Below are 19322 nucleotides of genomic sequence, written 5' to 3'. Positions count from 1 at the left end.
ATTAACATACTTGATTTCTAGGAACCATCACTATTTGCTGTCGCTAAGCTTTTGGAAACGGGCCTGGTCAACATGTCACGTATCGAAGTGCTGTGGCGCCCCCTCACCAACCATTTGCTAGAAGTCTGCCACCATCCGCACATTAGAATGCGAGAGTGGGGCGTTGAAGCAATTACGTACCTAGTCAAGTCCGCTTTGCAGTATAAGTACCCTGTACCCTTGAGAGAGAATCAAAAGTTGCAAACTTTACTTTTGGGACCATTAGCAGAACTGTCGACTGTTCCTCATGGCGATGTAAGGCAGCGCCAATTGGAGTGCGTCTTACAGATCTTACATGGAGCTGGTGAGACGTTATCGCATGGCTGGCCGTTAGTCTTGGGAATAATTGGAGCTGTATCAGATCATCATGGGTAAATTGCAATATGTGTCGATTATGCCTAATTGATTTTTTTTGTCAGTGAAAATTTGATACGAATAGCATTTCAATGCCTTCAATTGGTTATTACCGACTTTCTATTGGTGATGCCTTGGAGATGTTTGCCGATATGTGTCGATACTGTCGCAAAATTCGGTTCTCAAACACAAGAACTGAACATTTCACTGACTGCTGTGGGCCTAATGGTAAAACGCCTACGGTTATTATTCCCTTATAACAACTTTTCTTTTTAGTGGAACATTTCCGATTACTTCCACCAAAATCAAGCGAAGCTAACCCAAAATCTAAGCGAAGACGCGTCAGTCTTACCCGACTTTCCTGGCACCCTCAATATGCCCAGCTTTGATAAGTTGTGGATGTGTCTGTACGCGAGGTTGGGCGATTTGTGTGTCGATCCACGTCCGGCCGTAAGAAAGTCGGCCGGACAGACTCTGTTCTCGACCATATCGGCACACGGAAGCCTTCTGAAACAATCGACATGGCAAGCGGTTTTGTGGCAGGTGCTGTTTCCGTTGTTGGATAAAGTGAGAAGTCTGTCAAGTGCTGCGAGTAGCGAGAAAGTTGATACAGGTAAGATTAAGTGGGTGGGAGGTCAGCTGACACACTGTAGGTGCTCAAACCTACATTTCATACCTCTCTTGCAAATTCCTCAATGAAAATACACTGTGCCAATTTTTTAGTTTAAAACACTTGTATTTATTCTTCAGAGTTAAAATTTTTTAAATGACTATCACAAAAAATATATTAATTATAATTCGGACGTATCGATAACAAGGTGCATTCAAACGTTAAGCTCACGGATTAACGACGAAATAAAACCTAACGGGTCGCAACCTTTCCGAGCTCAGAAGGGCGCTTTCTGCCAATAATCTGCAATCAGATAAAACAAACAAAAATAGGAGAGAATAGCGCGGCGACAACGTCTGGCACGTTGGGTAACTCGAACACGAAAAACCATAATTAATATTTAATGGAAACCAATAATTAAATTTACATTACACAGCAAAAGCAAAATGTGGTCTCAATACAAGTCGTCAGTACAAACCGACAACCTACAAAACTAATCCTAACGTAAACCAATTTAGAATACACAGGTAACTAAATATGTTTACATAAAAAAAACTACCACCAAGGCTGTAAAGGAGATTGCGAAAGAGCCATTCCATTATGTCTTGGATACCTGGAAATCTCGCTGGAAGCGCTGTATCAATGCGGAAGGAGAGGAGGGTTGAGTGGAAGAGTCTGAACTCCACCATTTAGACAGGATCTGTAGAAAAATGAAATAAAGTCATTTATTATTATTATTCTTATTTTGAAAACTTAATGTTGTGAGACGGTCTGGCCATTTTTGTGGTGGTAGCCTCCTAGATGTTAAGCCTAGCCCACTACGTTTGTTCCTGTTTCTTTCCCTTTCCCTTCCTTCGACCTTTCTCGTCCTCACCACTCGCGGGACGAAAGCGTGAATACTGCTCCATAGGTCCTTATTGTCCGTAATCAAGTTCATTATGTGATGCGGTTCTATCCTTGTATCGACCCGGCTCTCAAATGTCGTCTTTCTCGCCTCCCATCTCTAACACCCAAACACCTGCACTTTCTAGTTCTCCGCAGTCGACACAACCGTCCTCTCTCTTCTGTCCTTGAATCTCATCAAGTAGATCGTGTCCATGTGTCACCCAAGTTTTCACATCCCGGATTAGTATCTTTGTCCAAGACTCCCTTGCACGCACACATTTTTCCACTCGGCGATTAACCGATCTGTCGACTCAACGTCTTCCCGCGCAGAACGCAAACTTGTATGACATTTTTTTTATTTTCGCCCACACTACGTGTTGAAAAAAACAGTCTTGAACGAGGTCGGAGTGCAGATATCTCAAACCCTCAGACTGACGGACGGAATTCATACAGATGTAAGTTCTATTTTTCATGCTATTTTTATCCAATTTAACTGACCCATTAAAGCATTAATCACCCTGTATATATCTTTGTCGATAGATCTTGAACAAGTCGTAAGCACCCACATTTTTAAATTCAAATTCTATGATAAGTTGACACTTAGATATTTCACAATACCTGTTAAACGGTCTTAATTAATTAAATTTAATTTAATTAAGTATAAAGAAACTATACATTCACAATTAAATTAAGTATAAATCACTTCCAACTCAAACGGGAGCTGATGGAGCGGAATGGCCGGACGGACTCGAGCGCCACCAAGGGATGCGGACTTGCCAACTGGACAACGTTTCAAAACGGATGCCACAGATAACACGGTTTCCAGAGATCTTACGGTCAGCCGCGAACGGCGTCTGGCGACGGATCTGAGAGCAGAATTACAGCACGTTCACACTGTAGCGATTGCCCTAACGAGAACGCAAGCACTAAAGCACAAATTAATTAGCGGTAGCTACGGGAAATCAAATGCAGGAAAGCAAAACAATATCCCTCTTTATGATTAATGGAACAGAAAGTAGCGAAAAGCTTCCCTTGCAATTATACGGATCGGTAGACATTTCTGTGCAAGATAAAGCAAAAGCGGTAAATACAGTGCGGTAAACTTAATGCCAAATAGATTTACGGAAAGTATCAAAAATTAATTTTGAGAGTTAATCGGATGGTGTTTACTTTATCTCATTTATTCTGCTACTGTTAATTATACTCACTTCATTGCGCGAGATGAAAATCAAAAATTCGGTAATCCAATTGACACCTATTGTTAATTGCAATGTTGGAATCAACCGGCGGAGTCGGCGATAGCAAGCTGATAAACACGTAGACTGCCTGACCTCGATTGGCTTTAAGCTTGTTTTCGTATACCATTGGAAACCAGAATCATCTAATAATTACTTAACGGAACTGAAACTCTAAAATATTAGTTTGCCTACGGTATATTTACGGTAACGATGGCGGCTGAAACACAACTCTAGAGATTAAATCAATTACCTTTATCTTCTATCTTCAACTCCTAGAACCACCAAAATAATTTCAGCACGACGCTTTTCGTAACGAAGCACCCAACCTAAAACTCTTAGATACCGAGTGTTCATTTAGCAGGTGGTCATGAAAGTATGTAAACATCAAGGTGGAAAATAGGTGCTTCGTTACAAAGGTCTCAACGAAAGGAATTAATTTTTACCAACCACGCTTCTCCTCCCCTTACCATGATCGATTATAATTCCTCACATCTCAAGAGCGGAGTGTTTCACAAAGGACGATTAGGACGTCTGGAGGAAACATATTTATTGGTGCACTTAAAGTGCGAACATTTTGGAAAGCGTGTATCTGAGGATAGGACTCGACAAGGGCAAAATGAACCGTCTGGATGAGACATATCTACTGGTGAGGTTAAAACGAATTTTTCAAAACCGGAGTGTAGGAGGAGGGCACTCATAAAAAGAGCAAGTCTGGTGATTTTATGATCTCTCTTTTACGCATTCACAGGCCTACATTGTTTATTTGTGACCCAATTCTCGAAATTTCAGCGGAAGATACTCTTATAAACGCAAATTGAAATCACAATTATTCCACAATTTTAAACAAAGGCCCTGCCAATTCAAATTTCGATTAAATCAATAGCAAAATACCAAGGCAATTACCTACACCTTACTTATTTAACGGTACAATTCAAATAATTCTTAAACAAACGCACTTACACACCCAAAGCGACCTACGTTCTGCCGCCTCTGCTGAAATTTTGCCACGTTCTCTTTCTCGCTCGAAGAAGAAGGATTGCCCTTATACTCTCAGGTCTTTGTGCTTGTGTAATTTGAATTGTGCACTTCCCGGTAAAACATTTTCAGTGGCATAGCGTTTTTCTCCTTTAATGAAATGTATAAAAGCGGGAACGATGATATTAAAAAAAACTGTCAGATATGTAACATCACACGTGTCAAAATATAGATTTACACATGCGCACGCATAACCTTATTTATGAAACACTTTTTTGAAATTTCAACTGAAAGTGCTTCTTATAAATCGAAATGTTAACAGAAGGAGCCTTCATATTGGAGATTGAACACACATATCCAAAAATGTATTCCACATAGTTCAAAACGCACACCTTTAACGAAAATGCCCGCATTGTTATCGCTTTTATGTCCAGACCAGGGGCGGCTACTACTAAGGGCCGCATGGTCGCGCGCCCCTCCTGAAAAAATCACAGAAAACAGAAAAAAGAATTTGTTTTTTGTTTATCACTGTCTTAACTTCGTAAGAATTAATTCAATGTCCTATACTTAATTATAATCATAATGTAATAATAATCGTAGACTTATTGCGGATCGTAACAAATTCTACGAAAAGTAAAATAAACTAGATTGAAGATTGCTTATTTGTTATTTGAATGCACACAATGACCAGCGACAGCCACACGTTCTCGCTGTCATTCAAGGGCACACGGCGCGCGTGCTCGGCCGCATGTTGCCATGACAACAGACAGTAGCATGCGCACTGCACTACTTTCAGTAATAATACCGTCGATTGACATTGTTGGTTGTAGATGTACCTTTGGGTATTGTATATTGCATGTTTTTTCTATATATTTACCGCCCTCAACTAATATAAGTGACTTTGAATTATTCTTTGAATTGTTTGGTCAAATGGTTTCTCATTTTGGTTTAGTGTTAATAGTAGGCGATTTTAATACACCCAACTTTAACCATCATAATGCCACTGATAGAAGAACTACTACCGTGAACTTATTTTCTGATATAACTAATTTATGGCAATATAATAATATAGTGAACTCTAAACTGAGACTTCTTGACTTAGTGTTCTCCAACATAAACTGTTCCGTTTTTCATGATGATGTACCTGCTGTTTTAGAAGATGTGTACCATCCTGCTTTAGGTATCGTACTCAGCTATAAAATGTCGAAAATCAATAAATTTAGCGTCAATAACGTCAACAAACAATATAACTTTAAGACAGCCGATTACCCTAATCTCTACAATTCTATTCTACACACGGACTGGTCGCCTCTTAATTTAATTACAAATATTAATACCGCATGTAATGAATTTTATTCTATATTGTATCGCAGTTTTGATAGGTTTGTACCTGTATGTAAACGTAAATCTAATAAGTACCCTTCTTGGTACACACGTGATATCATATGCTCAATTAGGAAAAAATCTACTGCACATCGCAATTATCATAAATATAATGATAGTATTTACTTGCATGAGTTCAAAGCTTTGCGTAAACTACTTAAATCGCAGCTGACTTTAGCATATAAAAGTCATTTATATAAACTACAAATGTCTGTGAGAACTAATCCTAAAGAATTTTGGAAATTCATAAATTCAAAGAAAGGTTCTTCACGTATTCCTGGCATAGTTAACTATAATAATAAGTGTTATTCTAGTCCGGACTCAGTTGTTAATGCTTTTAAGAGCTATTTCAGTAGCGTATATCGTGTTCCGTCAAGCTATTCTTCTTCGAATTTTAATTTAAGCAGTTATCAACAAAACATATGTATTGGTACAATTACTGTTGATGATGTCTTACTGGCCATTCGTAAACTCAAAAATAAAACTTCCATAGGGCCCGATTTAGTACCATCCTTTATAGTTAAGGACTGTGCACAGGTGCTAGCTCGTCCGCTAGCGTTTTTATTTAATCTTGCTTTACGTTCCCAAAACTTTCCTAACCTTTGGAAGATTGCAAATATATGTCCTATATTAAAAAGTGGTGATCCTGCGGACATTCGTAACTATCGTCCCATCAGCATTATAAATAACTTTGCTAAAATTTTTGAAATCATCCTCTACAGTCGTATATATCCTCACGTTAACAGACTAATATCCACTGATCAACATGGATTTATGGCGCAACGTTCTACAATAACCAATCTTGCCTGCTTTTCAGATTTTGTAACCAAAAAACTTGACCACAGAGGAGGTCAAGTTGACGTTATCTATACCGATTTCAGCAAAGCATTTGACGTTATTTCGCATGACATTATTGTTATGAAGCTCAGTAGCTATGGATTTCATCATTCGCTGGTTAATTTTTTAAAAACATACCTTAGAGACAGAGTCCAACGTGTAGTGTATAATAATCATGTGTCAGGCGTGATTACTGTCACATCGGGTGTCCCGCAAGGTTCCACCCTGGGGCCCCTATTATTTTTACTATTTATTAATGACCTTACAGATACAATTACTTGCAACAAGCTCCTCTTTGCAGACGATTTAAAAATTTTTTGTTCAATTAATTCAGTGCAAGATTGCTTATTCCTCCAACAGCAACTTAATTTAGTTCTTCACTGGTGTTGTACTAATGAGTTGCCTCTGAATGTATCTAAATGTAAAGTGGTCTCGTATACAAAAAGAAATCAACCTATCGAGTTTAGTTATCTCCTTGACTCAATTAAGCTAGATCGCACAGATCTTGTCAAAGATCTAGGTATTTATTTTGACCATAAACTTACTTTTACGCATCATTATACCACTTTGTGTCGTTCTGCGATGCGTACCCTTGGATTCATTGTGCGCAATACAAGGTCTTTCACAGAATTGGATTCGCTGAAAACATTATACTTTGCACTTGTGCGTAGCAAACTCGAATTATACTGCTGTGTGATTTGGTTTCCTCGCCACAAAGTGCACATCAACATGATCCAATCTATCCAAAGACGGTTCTTAAAAATGCTGTATTTTACGGAGGAACGAGTTTATCCTGTTCGCGGGTTCAACCATGACCTCTTGCTATCTAAGTACAATTTTAGCTCCCTCGAAAGCAGGAGGAAAGTTGCCTGCCTTACTTTTCTGCATAACATTATTCACAATAAATTGGATGCACCATATTCCTTCATACAATACTCGTTTCAATGTCTCATTCTCTAGAACTACACCTCGCACAAATATTTTATACAAATCTCCTATAACGCATGTAAATTATTTGATTCAATTTGCCCGAATATTGACTTATTTCATTCCACATTACTCGAAATGGTTAGTTATATTACGTATTAGTTAATAATTTTTGTTTACCCCTTAGATTGCATTTCATGTTTTGGTTTATTTAATTATTTTCTTTTATTGTTATTCACGGATTTTTGCGTACTACTATGTTACACACTGTATAAGATTAGAATTTCGTTTCATTTTCTTTATATTATTTTGTACTCTATACATATTAATCTGTTGTCCTGTAATTGGAAAATGTATTTTTTTCTGTTGGACATTAAATATTATTATTATTATTATTATTATTATTCAGTCTGTTCATTTAGATTAGCCTTTGGCCGCACATCTTTAGCGGCTGGAACTTGGCAGTGTCCGGTGTTACGTTGATTTGTATCGAGTTTTCACACGAACGAGATTGAGATTGCCGTTATATTCGTATTATGAACGTCTATATTTTTGTATAAAATAATTTTTAATTGAAATTCAGAAGTGCCAGGAAAACGCGTGACCTTGAAAATTTTCAACAATTTTGCCTGCGCCGCAAAGTGGTCCCAACCCCCTCCTTTTGCCATCACCGCATTTGATAATGTATACAAATATATCTTCGCGCCCCCCCCCATACTCAAAGTCCACGAGCCGCCACTGGTCCAGACATACTTTCGTTCACTTTCGCTGTGAAGCGGTATATGTGTAAGTAATGTTCCTATGGTCAAAAGTTCAAAACCAAATTTTTGAAAACGGCTGTTACAATTTGTCACTAAAAGCTATTTTTTTTATTTGATAGGAGGCAACATTCTAATTCACCACACAAGAAATACGGCGCAAAAGCAATGGGCCGAAACGCAAGTGCTAACCTTATCCGGTGTGGCGAGGGTGTTTAACACGAAACGTCAGCTACTGCAGTCGTTGGGCGATTTTCCAAGGGCTTGGTCGCTACTGTTAGAATTCATAGAAAACGCGGCGCTTAGCAAGAATAACGAAGTCTCCTTTTCCGCCTTAAAGTCGTTTCAAGAAATTTTATACCTCAATAAAACGCAGAGCACGGATAATAAGAGCACTTCGAATGAGGAAGTCGATATATGGGCGATTGCCTGGAAGGTGTGGATCAAAATTGGGACTGAAGTCACCGTTCCTATAGTAGAAAGCGAACTAATGGACGATTTTTATTTACCTAGTCAAGCATTTTTAACTGCTCTCATACAAATTTTCCCAAACGTTTTTCAACATGTGAAAAGCAATTTTAGTTTAGAAGACTTGCAGCAGTTATGTGTTGTACTGACAAATTCTGTCACGGTTCCCGTACACGGCGAAAGCACAACTTATATTCTACCTACATCAGTCGATGTTAGTCTAACACCTCTGCATGACGGAATACTACACGCAATGGAACTTTTACAAAAAGAAGCCGTGCTTCGGACTAACAGCAAAATGATACCCGAAATTTTTAAACAATTACTAATATTCGGAAAATTCACCTGTAACCCACCGAACTTCTTAAAGTACGACCTAAAGCAAGTAAATAAAGTGGCAGCCGAATGGATCAGCATGAACTACATACCTTTCGGCGAAAAGGCAATCAACATGGCTGTGAAGTTGTACGAGAGAACTGCCGAAAATGCCGATGTGATAAATGCTAACGTACTGCACGATATTATTGTTGCACTACACACCCCCTTATCGTTAAAATACAATTGCGTGTCGAGCACCACCTGGAAATTAGCGGCGAGTAGTTTAATTATAGTTCTAAAGGTTGGATTGCCTGTTGCAAGAAATCATAGCAACCAGTTCGCTTCGATGTGGAATCAACTCCTGATTACTCTCAACGAATTTTTATTTCCTAAAACGTAAGTGCTTTTATGACGAGTCAATATAGTTGGTACCCCTAGTGCGCAAGTCATGTGCTTAATTTATACTTATTTGTTCTGCAGGTACCACCGCCCTTAACCCCCGGGACAGATTTATAAAAAAATTTGTGCCATAATTTTGTTCTAGTTTGTACCACTTTTTTTAAATGCTTGGACCAAATGTACTAAAACTCCTACAGTACAGATCCTTGTGCCGTACTTTTTTTGAACTCTGCATCAAATTTTGTCCCATTACCTTTCATCCGTTAACTGCAAATCTGTCATCTTATGATAGTTGTAGGAAGATGAACATTTAGACACCCCCACATTCGCCACTTCGGTGGTCGCCCTGTTTTTCCTCATACCATCTTGCACTGCAAAGCAATTAGACTGCTGTATGGTGCGAGGTTTGTACTGAGGGTGGTGATCTGCCACTCTTATTCTTACAAGGTCCAGATTAACATACCCACTTTTTTCTATATTTTAAAGTGACGTGGGTTCACCTCTATACCCTAGTTTTCGGGGATTTCGACACTGCCTTTTGCCTGCTACTTTACTCCTGTCTTTTTTGGCCCATTTCTCAAACACTTCATCGTTTTGGGTCAGGAGGTTTTCTATTAACATGTCATCAGTGTACCCGGTGTCCACTCCTGTATCAGTTGACTATGTAATGACCCCAACTCTTCAAACTTGTTCAAAGCGCTCGTTAGAGCTGCTTGTTGCTCTCGACTGTCAATGATGAGACCGGTGTCAAGTTAGCCCCCCACTTTTTGAATTTTCAAAATATTTTTATGCCAATGGTTTGTTAGTCGTTTGTTGGAGTTTGTTGGTTATATTTTGACGTTTGTTGGTTGACCGTTATTTAATTATTCAAATTTCAAAATTTGAGCGTATAGTTAGCCCCCCACTTTTGGAATTTTCAGAATATTTTTATTTCAATCGTTTTTAGGTGTTTGTTAGTTACATTTTCACATTTGTTGGTTGATCGTTATTTAATTATTCAAAATTCAAAAATTTAGGCGTATAGTTGGCCCCCCAGTTTTGGAATTTTCATAATATTTTTATTTCAATCGTTTGTTGGTGTTTGTTAGTTACATTTTCACGTTTGTTGGTTGATCGTTATTTAATTATTCAAAATTCAAAAATTTGGGCGTATAGTTAGCCCCCCACTTTTGGAATTTTCAGAACATTTTTATTTCAATCGTTTGTTGGTCGTTTGTTAGTTACATTTTGACGTTTGTTGGTTGACCGTTATTTAATTATTCAAATTTCAAAATTTGAGCGTATAGTTAAACCCCCACTTTTTGAATTTTCAAAATATTTTTATAGCAATCATTTGTTGGTGTTTGTTAGTTACATTTTCATGTTTGTTGGTTGATTTCAAAATTTGAAGGTATAGTTAGCTGGCTACTTTTTGAATTTTCAAAATGTTTTTATTTCAATCGTTTGTTGGTGTTTTTTTTTGATTGTTGGTTGATAGTATTTTCAGAATAAATTTTGTAAGTTTTGGGCGTGAAGTTATCCCCCCACATTAAAATTTGTGAATTTTTTTATTTGCGATCGTTTGTTGGTCGCTGTTGGTGTGTGGTGGATATTATTTATCATTTGTTGGTTGGTAGTATCTTTACAATAAATCTTGAGCGTGACGACATCATTCAAACGTACTTAAGATTTTAGCGCATTTCCACAAAAATTAAAAAAATGCGCTATTGTGGCCACTTTGTCCGTCCGTCTGTCTGGACGCTACTAGTTCTTTATCTTAAGAGCTATTGTTCTACTTTTTTCGCTATTTGGATCGTTATGGTGTCGAGGCTTGCACCAATTGTTAAATTGAACAGGCATAAGTTGGGGGGGTTCGTCAGAAAAAAAATCTAAAGGAAGGGTTCGTTGTAGTAAAAGGTTGGGAACCACTGGTTTAGGGAATTTCCAACCATTTACTTAGTTGGAGTACCTGAGTTGCGTGACAGCGTATCAGATTAGAAATATCTGATCCAGTCATTATAACATTTGTATCATCTGTATAGTTAATGAATGAACAACTGTTATTTGACATTGAAACCGATTTAAAAATGACAAACAGCAATGGAGCTAATTTGCTTCCTTGTGGTATTCCTATGATAATTTCGAGGGGTAAAGATGTGAAACAGATGTTATTCTGCTGTATTTGAACGTACTACTGACGATTAGAGAGGCCGCTTTGGAATAACCTCAGGGCCACTCCTCTTACACCATAATTTTCTTTTTTATTTAATAGTATTAACGCTGGTTACCACCTATAAAGTGTAATTTTCGTTTCTTCTGCAGCTTTTGATTTTGTTATATTACACGATTTACAGCTAAATTAAGTTTCACTTGACCGTAAATGTCAATTAATTGTCAAAGTCGGCCATATTGAGAAGCTTAATTGGATCGCAACAAGCGTATGTTATATGCATGTAACCCTCCTTCCGTAGTCTTTTATTTCAATGGTGCAACATAGATAACCAAAAAAGGAGAAAATGAAGTATTTTTATCTGCATCGACTGTATCTGTACAATATAGAGTAAAGCCTTAGTGGAGGAGCATTGGGCTGCATAGTCGGAGGTCGGGTGTTCGAACCTGGGATGAAGTAAGAATTTTTCATCTGTAATGGAAATGGGGGGAAGGGGTCATTAAATAAGTTTCGAGCTCCGACGTTTTCCCGCAGTTTTCCTAATTCGCAAGGTAAATGCCCAGTAGTAGGTATAGAACAGCTTATAAGACCTGCGGGGGATCTCTAAAAAGCATTCTGCGGGTCACTCTGTAATTGGGCGTAAGCCTGTTGCCAACCCAGAACAAGGAAAGATAGGTAAGAAAAAAATTAATAAATAAGTAAATAGCAAAAACCTTGGGATTTATGTTAGATGATTTCCATAATGCATAATTAAATAACGGTCAACCAACAAACATGAAAATGTGACTAACAAACACCAACAAACGATTGGCATAAAAACATTTTGAAAATTCGCGCCACCTACCTCTTTTGCGTTCACGTGTTTTCTAAGTCGCTTTAAAGGGTCGTTGGGGTCATTCACTTTGTGGTGAAGATATCCTTCTGGACTGTTGCTTTTGTTAAACACCTGTTTAGTGGTTTCAGCAAAGCTGAGCCCCACTTTCAGGGTAGAATCTCTCTGCTCAATGAGTGTGCACTATGACATGTCCATGAACCTAGCAGAGCAAGGTCAGCAGAACACAATCAAAGATATTGCATAATTAGGTGTTAATTACGCGCTAATTAAGTGCCCTATTCCCGAATTAAATGCTCCTGTTCTTTTAATTATTACATGTTTTGCCAGGTTCATATGAACTCAGCAGAGCACTACCTCAAAAAACCAAGAAAATGAAAAGTGAACTAACTATAATTAGGTGCTAATTAAGTGCTCTATTTCTGAATTAAATCCTCCTTTTTTTTAAAAAGGTCAGCAGAACACAATCAAAGATATTGCATAATTAGGTGTTAATTACGCGCTAATTAAGTGCCCTATTCCCGAATTAAATGCTCCTTTTCTTTTAATTATTACATGTTTTGCCAGGTTCATATGAACTCAGCAGAGCACTACCTCAAAAAACCAAGAAAATGAAAAGTGAACTAACTATAATTAGGTGCTAATTAAGTGCTCTATTTCCGAATTAAATCCTCCTTTTTTTTAAAAAGGTCAGCAGAACACAATCAAAGATATTGCATAATTAGGTGTTAATTACGCGCTAATTAAGTGCCCTATTCCCGAATTAAATGCTCCTTTTCTTTTAATTATTACATGTTTTGCCAGGTTCATATGAACTCAGCAGAGCACTACCTCAAAAAACCAAGAAAATGAAAAGTGAACTAACTATAATTAGGTGCTAATTAAGTGCTCTATTTCTGAATTAAATCCTCCTTTTTTTTAAAAGGTCAGCAGAACACAATCAAAGATATTGCATAATTAGGTGTTAATTACGCGCTAATTAAGTGCCCTATTCCCGAATTAAATGCTCCTTTTCTTTTAATTATTACATGTTTTGCCAGGTTCATATGAACTCAGCAGAGCACTACCTCAAAAAACCAAGAAAATGAAAAGTGAACTAACTATAATTAGGTGCTAATTAAGTGCTCTATTTCTGAATTAAATCCTCCTTTTTTTTATAAAGGTCAGCAGAACACAATCAAAGATATTGCATAATTAGGTGTTAATTACGCGCTAATTAAGTGCCCTATTCCCGAATTAAATGCTCCTTTTCTTTTAATTATTACATGTTTTGCCAGGTTCATATGAACTCAGCAGAGCACTACCTCAAAAACCAAGAAAATGAAAAGTGAACTAACTATAATTAGGTGCTAATTAAGTGCTCTATTCCCGAATTAAATGCTCCTTTTTTTTTAATTATTACATGTTCTGCCAGGTGCATATGAACTCATCAGAGCACTACCTCAAAAAACCAAGAAAATGAAAAGTGAACTATCTAATAATTAGGTTTTATCTTAATTATCAAGTATCACATAGCATCCTACGTTCCGTGCCCGTGGTACGCTTGCATTTTTCATAATTCAACGCACAATATAGCAATTTGTTTTCGAAGTACGCCTTTGTAAAATTTGTACGAACAATTTTTGTAACTTTGTGTGTTTAAAGCAATATTAGCACCTTTTAATACACCAAATCACGAACACGAAGACGTATTTATTTTTGTAAACACATTGCCTGTCTGCTTAAATCATGTAAATAGTAGAAGTAAAAATAAAAAAGAAGAGCACAGAATTTGAAAACAGGCCACTTAATTAGCACCTAATTATTAGTTAGTTCACATTTCATTTTTTTTGGCTTTTAAGGTTGAGCTCTGCTGAGTTCATAACCTGGCAGAACATGTCATAATTAAAAAAAAAGGAGCATTTAATTTGGGGATAGGGCACTTAATTAGTAGCTAATTAGCACCTAATTATAGTTAGTTCACTTTTCATTTTCTTGGGTTTTAAAGGTAGTGTCCTGCTGAGTTCATATGACCCTGAAAGAACATGTATTAATTTTTAAAAAAAAGGAGCATTTAATTCGGTGATAGAGCACTTAATTAGCACCTAATTATCGTTAGTTCACTTTTCATTTTCTTGGGTTTTAAAGGTAGTGTTCTGCTGAGTTCATATGAACCTGGAAAAACATGTAATAATTTTTTTAAAAAAGGAGCATTTAATTCGGGAATAGGGTACGTAATTAGCACCTAATTATGCAATATCTTTGATTGTGTTCTGCTGACCTTGCTCTGCTAGGTTCATGGACATCACTATGACCTGCCCCTGGTTGCAAGAGTTGCTTGGGGATCTTGGCATATCGTCTTGATAGCCTGTTTCACTTGTCTGATTTGCCTCATATGCAATAAATTGTGGTAAGATCTATCATTATTTTGTTGATATTGTCAACTTGCTCCATGATTGTAGCTTAGTCCTGACTAGTAATGCTCCGCTTAGAGTTGGGCTCTTTAGAAGAAGCTCTCGAAATATGGACCAGGCAGATGCTCGCTTGTGCCAGTGGTTCTTTATGACGCTTAGACATCAATTGGAGAAGTTCATATTCTGTCTCGGTCTCTTTTGGGTAAAGTGTTCTTTTGAGGCACCCTTTAACTTCCAAGGTGGTTGAGACGCATCGTCTTAATGCCTCTGCCTTCGACGGGCCGTATCAGTGTCTTAGGTGGGCAGCGTGTGGCCTCATGGGCGGTGATTTATTGACCCTTACCTGGGGTACAAATACTTCGTTGTTGTATTTGGCCTTTGTCGGTGTTGGGAGCAGCTGATTACGTACTCCCTCGTTTGTACTTAGTAGAGGTTTGTATCAAATCGAGATTAAATGTAGCGTAGAGAGGGGGGAAGAAGCCCTCCTCGACTGAGCAACCCAGGAGGCTAGGTCGTTCCCCTATTAGCACTAGCGTGATTTCTTAGCCCGGATTTTGAGGCTTATACCTTGGACCCTCGCTCTAGGGGCAAGGATGCCGAGCTCCGATTACCAAAGTTATGGGGAGGTGTTTTCCTTTTTCATGGGAGATGCTGTTTGTTGCTAGATACCATTCTAACGAACATTTATTCTTAGAAGGACTGTTTTTGAAGAGGTCAAGTTTGGAAATGTCACAATTCACAAACGCCGCTGCGCCTGTGATAGTTGCAGAAAGGTGAACATTCTATTTCCCTTTTTCCATGGAGGGGTATTTCATACCTTCCAGGCGTCTCTGGAAACAGGATTGGATTGTCCTGTACTAAAGACTATTACAAGAATCCTTATGGTTGAATGTGGTAAGTGAGACCGCAGCACGGGGGAGTCTGAGGGGTGTGCCATGGAATATTCCCCCACCCTTCGGTTCTATATTCTTCACCAAACCAATTACTGCCCTTGCAACTTATAACATGAGTAAACAAACAAGTTCAATAAAAATTTTGGGAGTTTTTATGAGAGCTTCTTTAGGGGATTTCGCTTTGATACTGAGAAGTCTAGATCAAATATATTCTGGAGCGTTTGGGAAGCATCGCAGTCGAAGGCGCGGTTAAAAATTCGCCGTTTACACGTGGGTGGACTTGGGGCGTCAGGACGGTGTCTTAACTCTTAACGGGGTAGCGATAATTGGAGCAACTGTTTGTGAGGTCGAGAAAATTCCTCCGGCGTCCGTCGGGGTAGCTGCGGTAAGAAGCGAAAATCCTAGTTTGAAAACTAAGACTACTATCTTTTTCCGGATTTCTGAGATCATGGCCGACGTGGAAGAGCGTATTTTTGCTGGGGTGCGAATAAAAGCGATGGCGCGGTGTGGAAACGCCGAGACCCGAAGCACCGCCCGCGAGAAGACCGTTTTTTGCGTTTTGCAATTGACGCCTTATGGAGCCGAAACGATGGCCTAGAGGAAAACGAGGGTGAGAGGGGGAATACGCGCATTTTCGAATAGCGCGACCGAGTTTTTAATTTCTTTTTCGGTTTAGAACGAGGCGGTGACGTAGGAAACTACGCCGTGATAAAATTTCTCCCGAAGGTCTGCAAAAGTGACGTGCGCGATTCGAATTATTTCAATCAGTGACGTCACAGACGAGGGTTGCCGAACGCCCCGTAAATGCCGTTTTAATTCATTTTGCGGTTATTTTAAAGCGGAAAATTTGAAAAAAGTTTCAAAAAGTCGAGAAATGCTGAGAAGTGTGTTAAAACTGGCTTCAGGGTGGTCAGTGATCGATTTGGGCTCGAAATTAGTGAAAATGTTTCGCCCTTTCCGTCAGCTCTCATGTGATTGTTATGTAAAAAACATTTGCAGCCCAAATCATAATTTTCCCAATTCCTTTTAGGTTCTCTTTTCGATTTTTTATTTACAGGGCGTATTTTTTAAGCAAGTTCCGTTTTGAGGTATTAAAAAACTAGTACCTTTTTTGTAATAATTTTATTTCTGCCAATATTAAGGCACATCGTATCGAACAACAACCGTTTGTATACCATTATCATAGAAACTTGTCGCCCAAGACGCTTTCGTCGTCATCCAAGGCGTTTCTTGACTTGCAAAAACACGTGGTAGTCGATCTTTTCAAAAACGCTCAAATACGACAATACATTAAAAGAAACGGCTACGTTTCAAACGTCCACCACCAAAAAAGCCCTAATTAACGTCTTTCTCTGCTATTTAAAAGAATTTCCCTTTGTCACTTCCGTTCCTCCTTTCTTCGAAAGAATTAGCTTCTGCGTACTTCGGCGATAAAACCTTCTTATCTTGAAACTAATTAGCTGATTCGGGACTCTTATCGCAAACGACCGGAGATAACACAATTAAATAAACAAAGCGATCATCCAAACAAAATTAACATTATTATGAATGATTCTGATACAAAATCTTGTCCTGGAATTCAACTAATAATCGATCTCAGCAAAGTGGTAGAAAGCTTGTTGATGTGTTTATGAGGTGATACCTGTGGTACATATAAGCACAAACTGAGTACAAAATAACTACAGGTCAGGTTAGTGGGGGTTACAACTGAAAAGATCCATTTCTGATCTGACACAAGTAATCGCGCTTTTACAGGTGCGCACCGTCGGATCGGGGGCTAGACGAGTTAGTTGCCGACGAGGCGACAGACTGTCAATTGATCGAATTACTACGAACCGAAGTACTTCCATTTTCCGCCAATATACCGCGACAATTCATTTTAAAAGTTGTCGTCCTTTTGAATAGAGGCTCGATTCATTCGGCGACCAATTCGAATGTAGACTGTGAGACTGAACTAACACTACGCGAAGAGTTCGCGAAAATATGCTTTGAAACCTTATTACAATTTTCATTAATCGACGGCGATAACGACAGTATGGTTATTAGTGACGAAAAGGAGGGAGTCGCCGGTAAATTGGCGGTAACCGCGCTTCTGCACCGATTTCAAGAGGTTCTGAAGAAATATATTGATGACGAAAAACACAGCGGGAAATGTCCGTTGCCAAGGTAAAATGGAGAGAATTTCTTCAAGGAGTAATCATTTGTTTTCAGATATCGTCTTTCCGAGGTTTCGTTTGTGTTGAAAGCAGTTACAACTCTAGTTATTTCTATGAAAAAAGCATCTGTTGGGAAAGGTACGAATTTTTATTAGTTAGGTTGTGAGATAGTTGGCTTAATGTGTCACAAAAATTATGGCTAATGTGTGAATTCCATCCGTCCATTCTACTGAGAGCTCAATGATTCAAATATTTTAGAAAGCTATGGTTGCAAAGAAAATAGTCTGTCTGCGCAGCCGCATTTCAACTTTATTATAAATATTTTAAAGAAATTTTATTTGAGCAACTTGAATGACACTTTCAGTAGAAATATAGCCGTATTAATAGTGCGTACTGACAGTTAGCTAATCTGATAATTGATTGCGGTTGCTTGAATATGAGAACATTTTTGGTGCAAATATTTGATCGTATTAAAATCTCACCTAAAAGTTAACAACTCAAAAACACAATTCTACCAATTTTTTGTGGGGTGTTTATTTGTTGGAATTTTTTTTGTGGGGTGTTAATTTATTTGTTTGTAAAGGTTACACAGTGGTTTGTGAATAATAACTCACTTTAAGAAATCAAAGATTGTTTTGTTCCAGAAGACGTTCACGCGTGGGAACAACTCATCGGCTTATATCCCTATCTTGTAGAATGTACAACCACCAGTTCTTCGCAGGTATCCAGACCGTTACGTGAAGCCCTTTTACAATTCTGTGATTTACTACAGCCACCTCACCCTAAAAGTTCGCTGCATAGGAATGGCGTATAAGAAATGTTAACCGATTGTTTTGAATTCTTTGTGCGGGCAACGAACATTATGGTTCCTCCCTATATTACGACACTTACTGTAAATATTTTCGTGGTCCTTTTGAATTGTGTCAGATGTTCAAATTAAAATAAGGGTACCTTTTTTTTATTTTTAGAGAAGCAATATTTAATAGTTATACGTGCTACCAAATGAATAAGATGTAAGGCGCTATCTACTGACAATCTTAAAGGTGTAGACCTGGTGGGGCGTTTAGGCAAATGCATCTAGCATTTATTTCCATTCATTCTGTATATAGTAGTACATTTTCCAAAAACCGCATATATTGGACCACTTTTAACTAAAACCTGCGCTATCACCATTTACTATGTTTAATAATAAGCATTTAAGATAAGCATAATTATAACTATAGTTAGGCATCATTCCATAGCGGTCTGTAACCAATCAATTTATGTAGTCATACTGTAATAATCTTTTAAATGACAATAGCGCATTATTAGGATGGTATCGTGAGTTCTCAATATGAAATGAATGATAGTTGCTTTATAAACTGCCCTTACCAGATTTATATAACCAAAAATGCAAACCATCAGTATTACAACTTTGTTTGTGCCATAATTGATTCAGGGTGTAATTTTTTAATTCTCTAAACATATCACTTTCACAATCTCAGTTTTGCATCGATCTTAAAATTTTAATTGTCAAGTTGGTGGCACTATTTTTACGTGTAGCACGCACTGAATGTTAATGTTGGGCATTCATTTGATATATGACGAGAACTTTTGAACATATTTGACATTTTTCATTATACTCTGACTGTAATGTTGGCGTGCCAGGAAATTGCACTATTAGAGACTTGCATTTCGTACTACTCCAAACCATCTCTGTTGTTTAATA

General features: G+C 38.0%; 1 protein-coding gene across 1 annotated transcript in view; it reads left to right on the top strand.

The window, feature by feature from the left end:
- LOC116165668 (protein MON2 homolog) overlaps nucleotides 1-19076 on the top strand; it is a 35326-nt gene extending 16250 nt beyond the window's left edge. The window contains exons 11-17 of the mRNA XM_031480298.1: nucleotides 22-410; nucleotides 459-621; nucleotides 670-1006; nucleotides 8129-9188; nucleotides 17214-17624; nucleotides 17670-17752; nucleotides 18259-19076. Of these exons, the coding sequence (XP_031336158.1) occupies nucleotides 22-410; nucleotides 459-621; nucleotides 670-1006; nucleotides 8129-9188; nucleotides 17214-17624; nucleotides 17670-17752; nucleotides 18259-18428 (2613 nt within the window). The 3' untranslated portion in view covers nucleotides 18429-19076. The remainder of the gene's footprint in view (nucleotides 1-21; nucleotides 411-458; nucleotides 622-669; nucleotides 1007-8128; nucleotides 9189-17213; nucleotides 17625-17669; nucleotides 17753-18258) is intronic.
- The last annotated feature ends 246 nt before the right edge of the window (nucleotides 19077-19322 follow it).

Source organism: Photinus pyralis, unplaced genomic scaffold, assembly GCF_008802855.1.
Source record: "Photinus pyralis isolate 1611_PpyrPB1 unplaced genomic scaffold, Ppyr1.3 Ppyr1.4_LG3a, whole genome shotgun sequence".
In the NCBI taxonomy this organism is placed as follows: domain Eukaryota; kingdom Metazoa; phylum Arthropoda; class Insecta; order Coleoptera; family Lampyridae; genus Photinus; species Photinus pyralis.
This window is presented reverse-complemented; position numbering and strand designations above follow the sequence as displayed.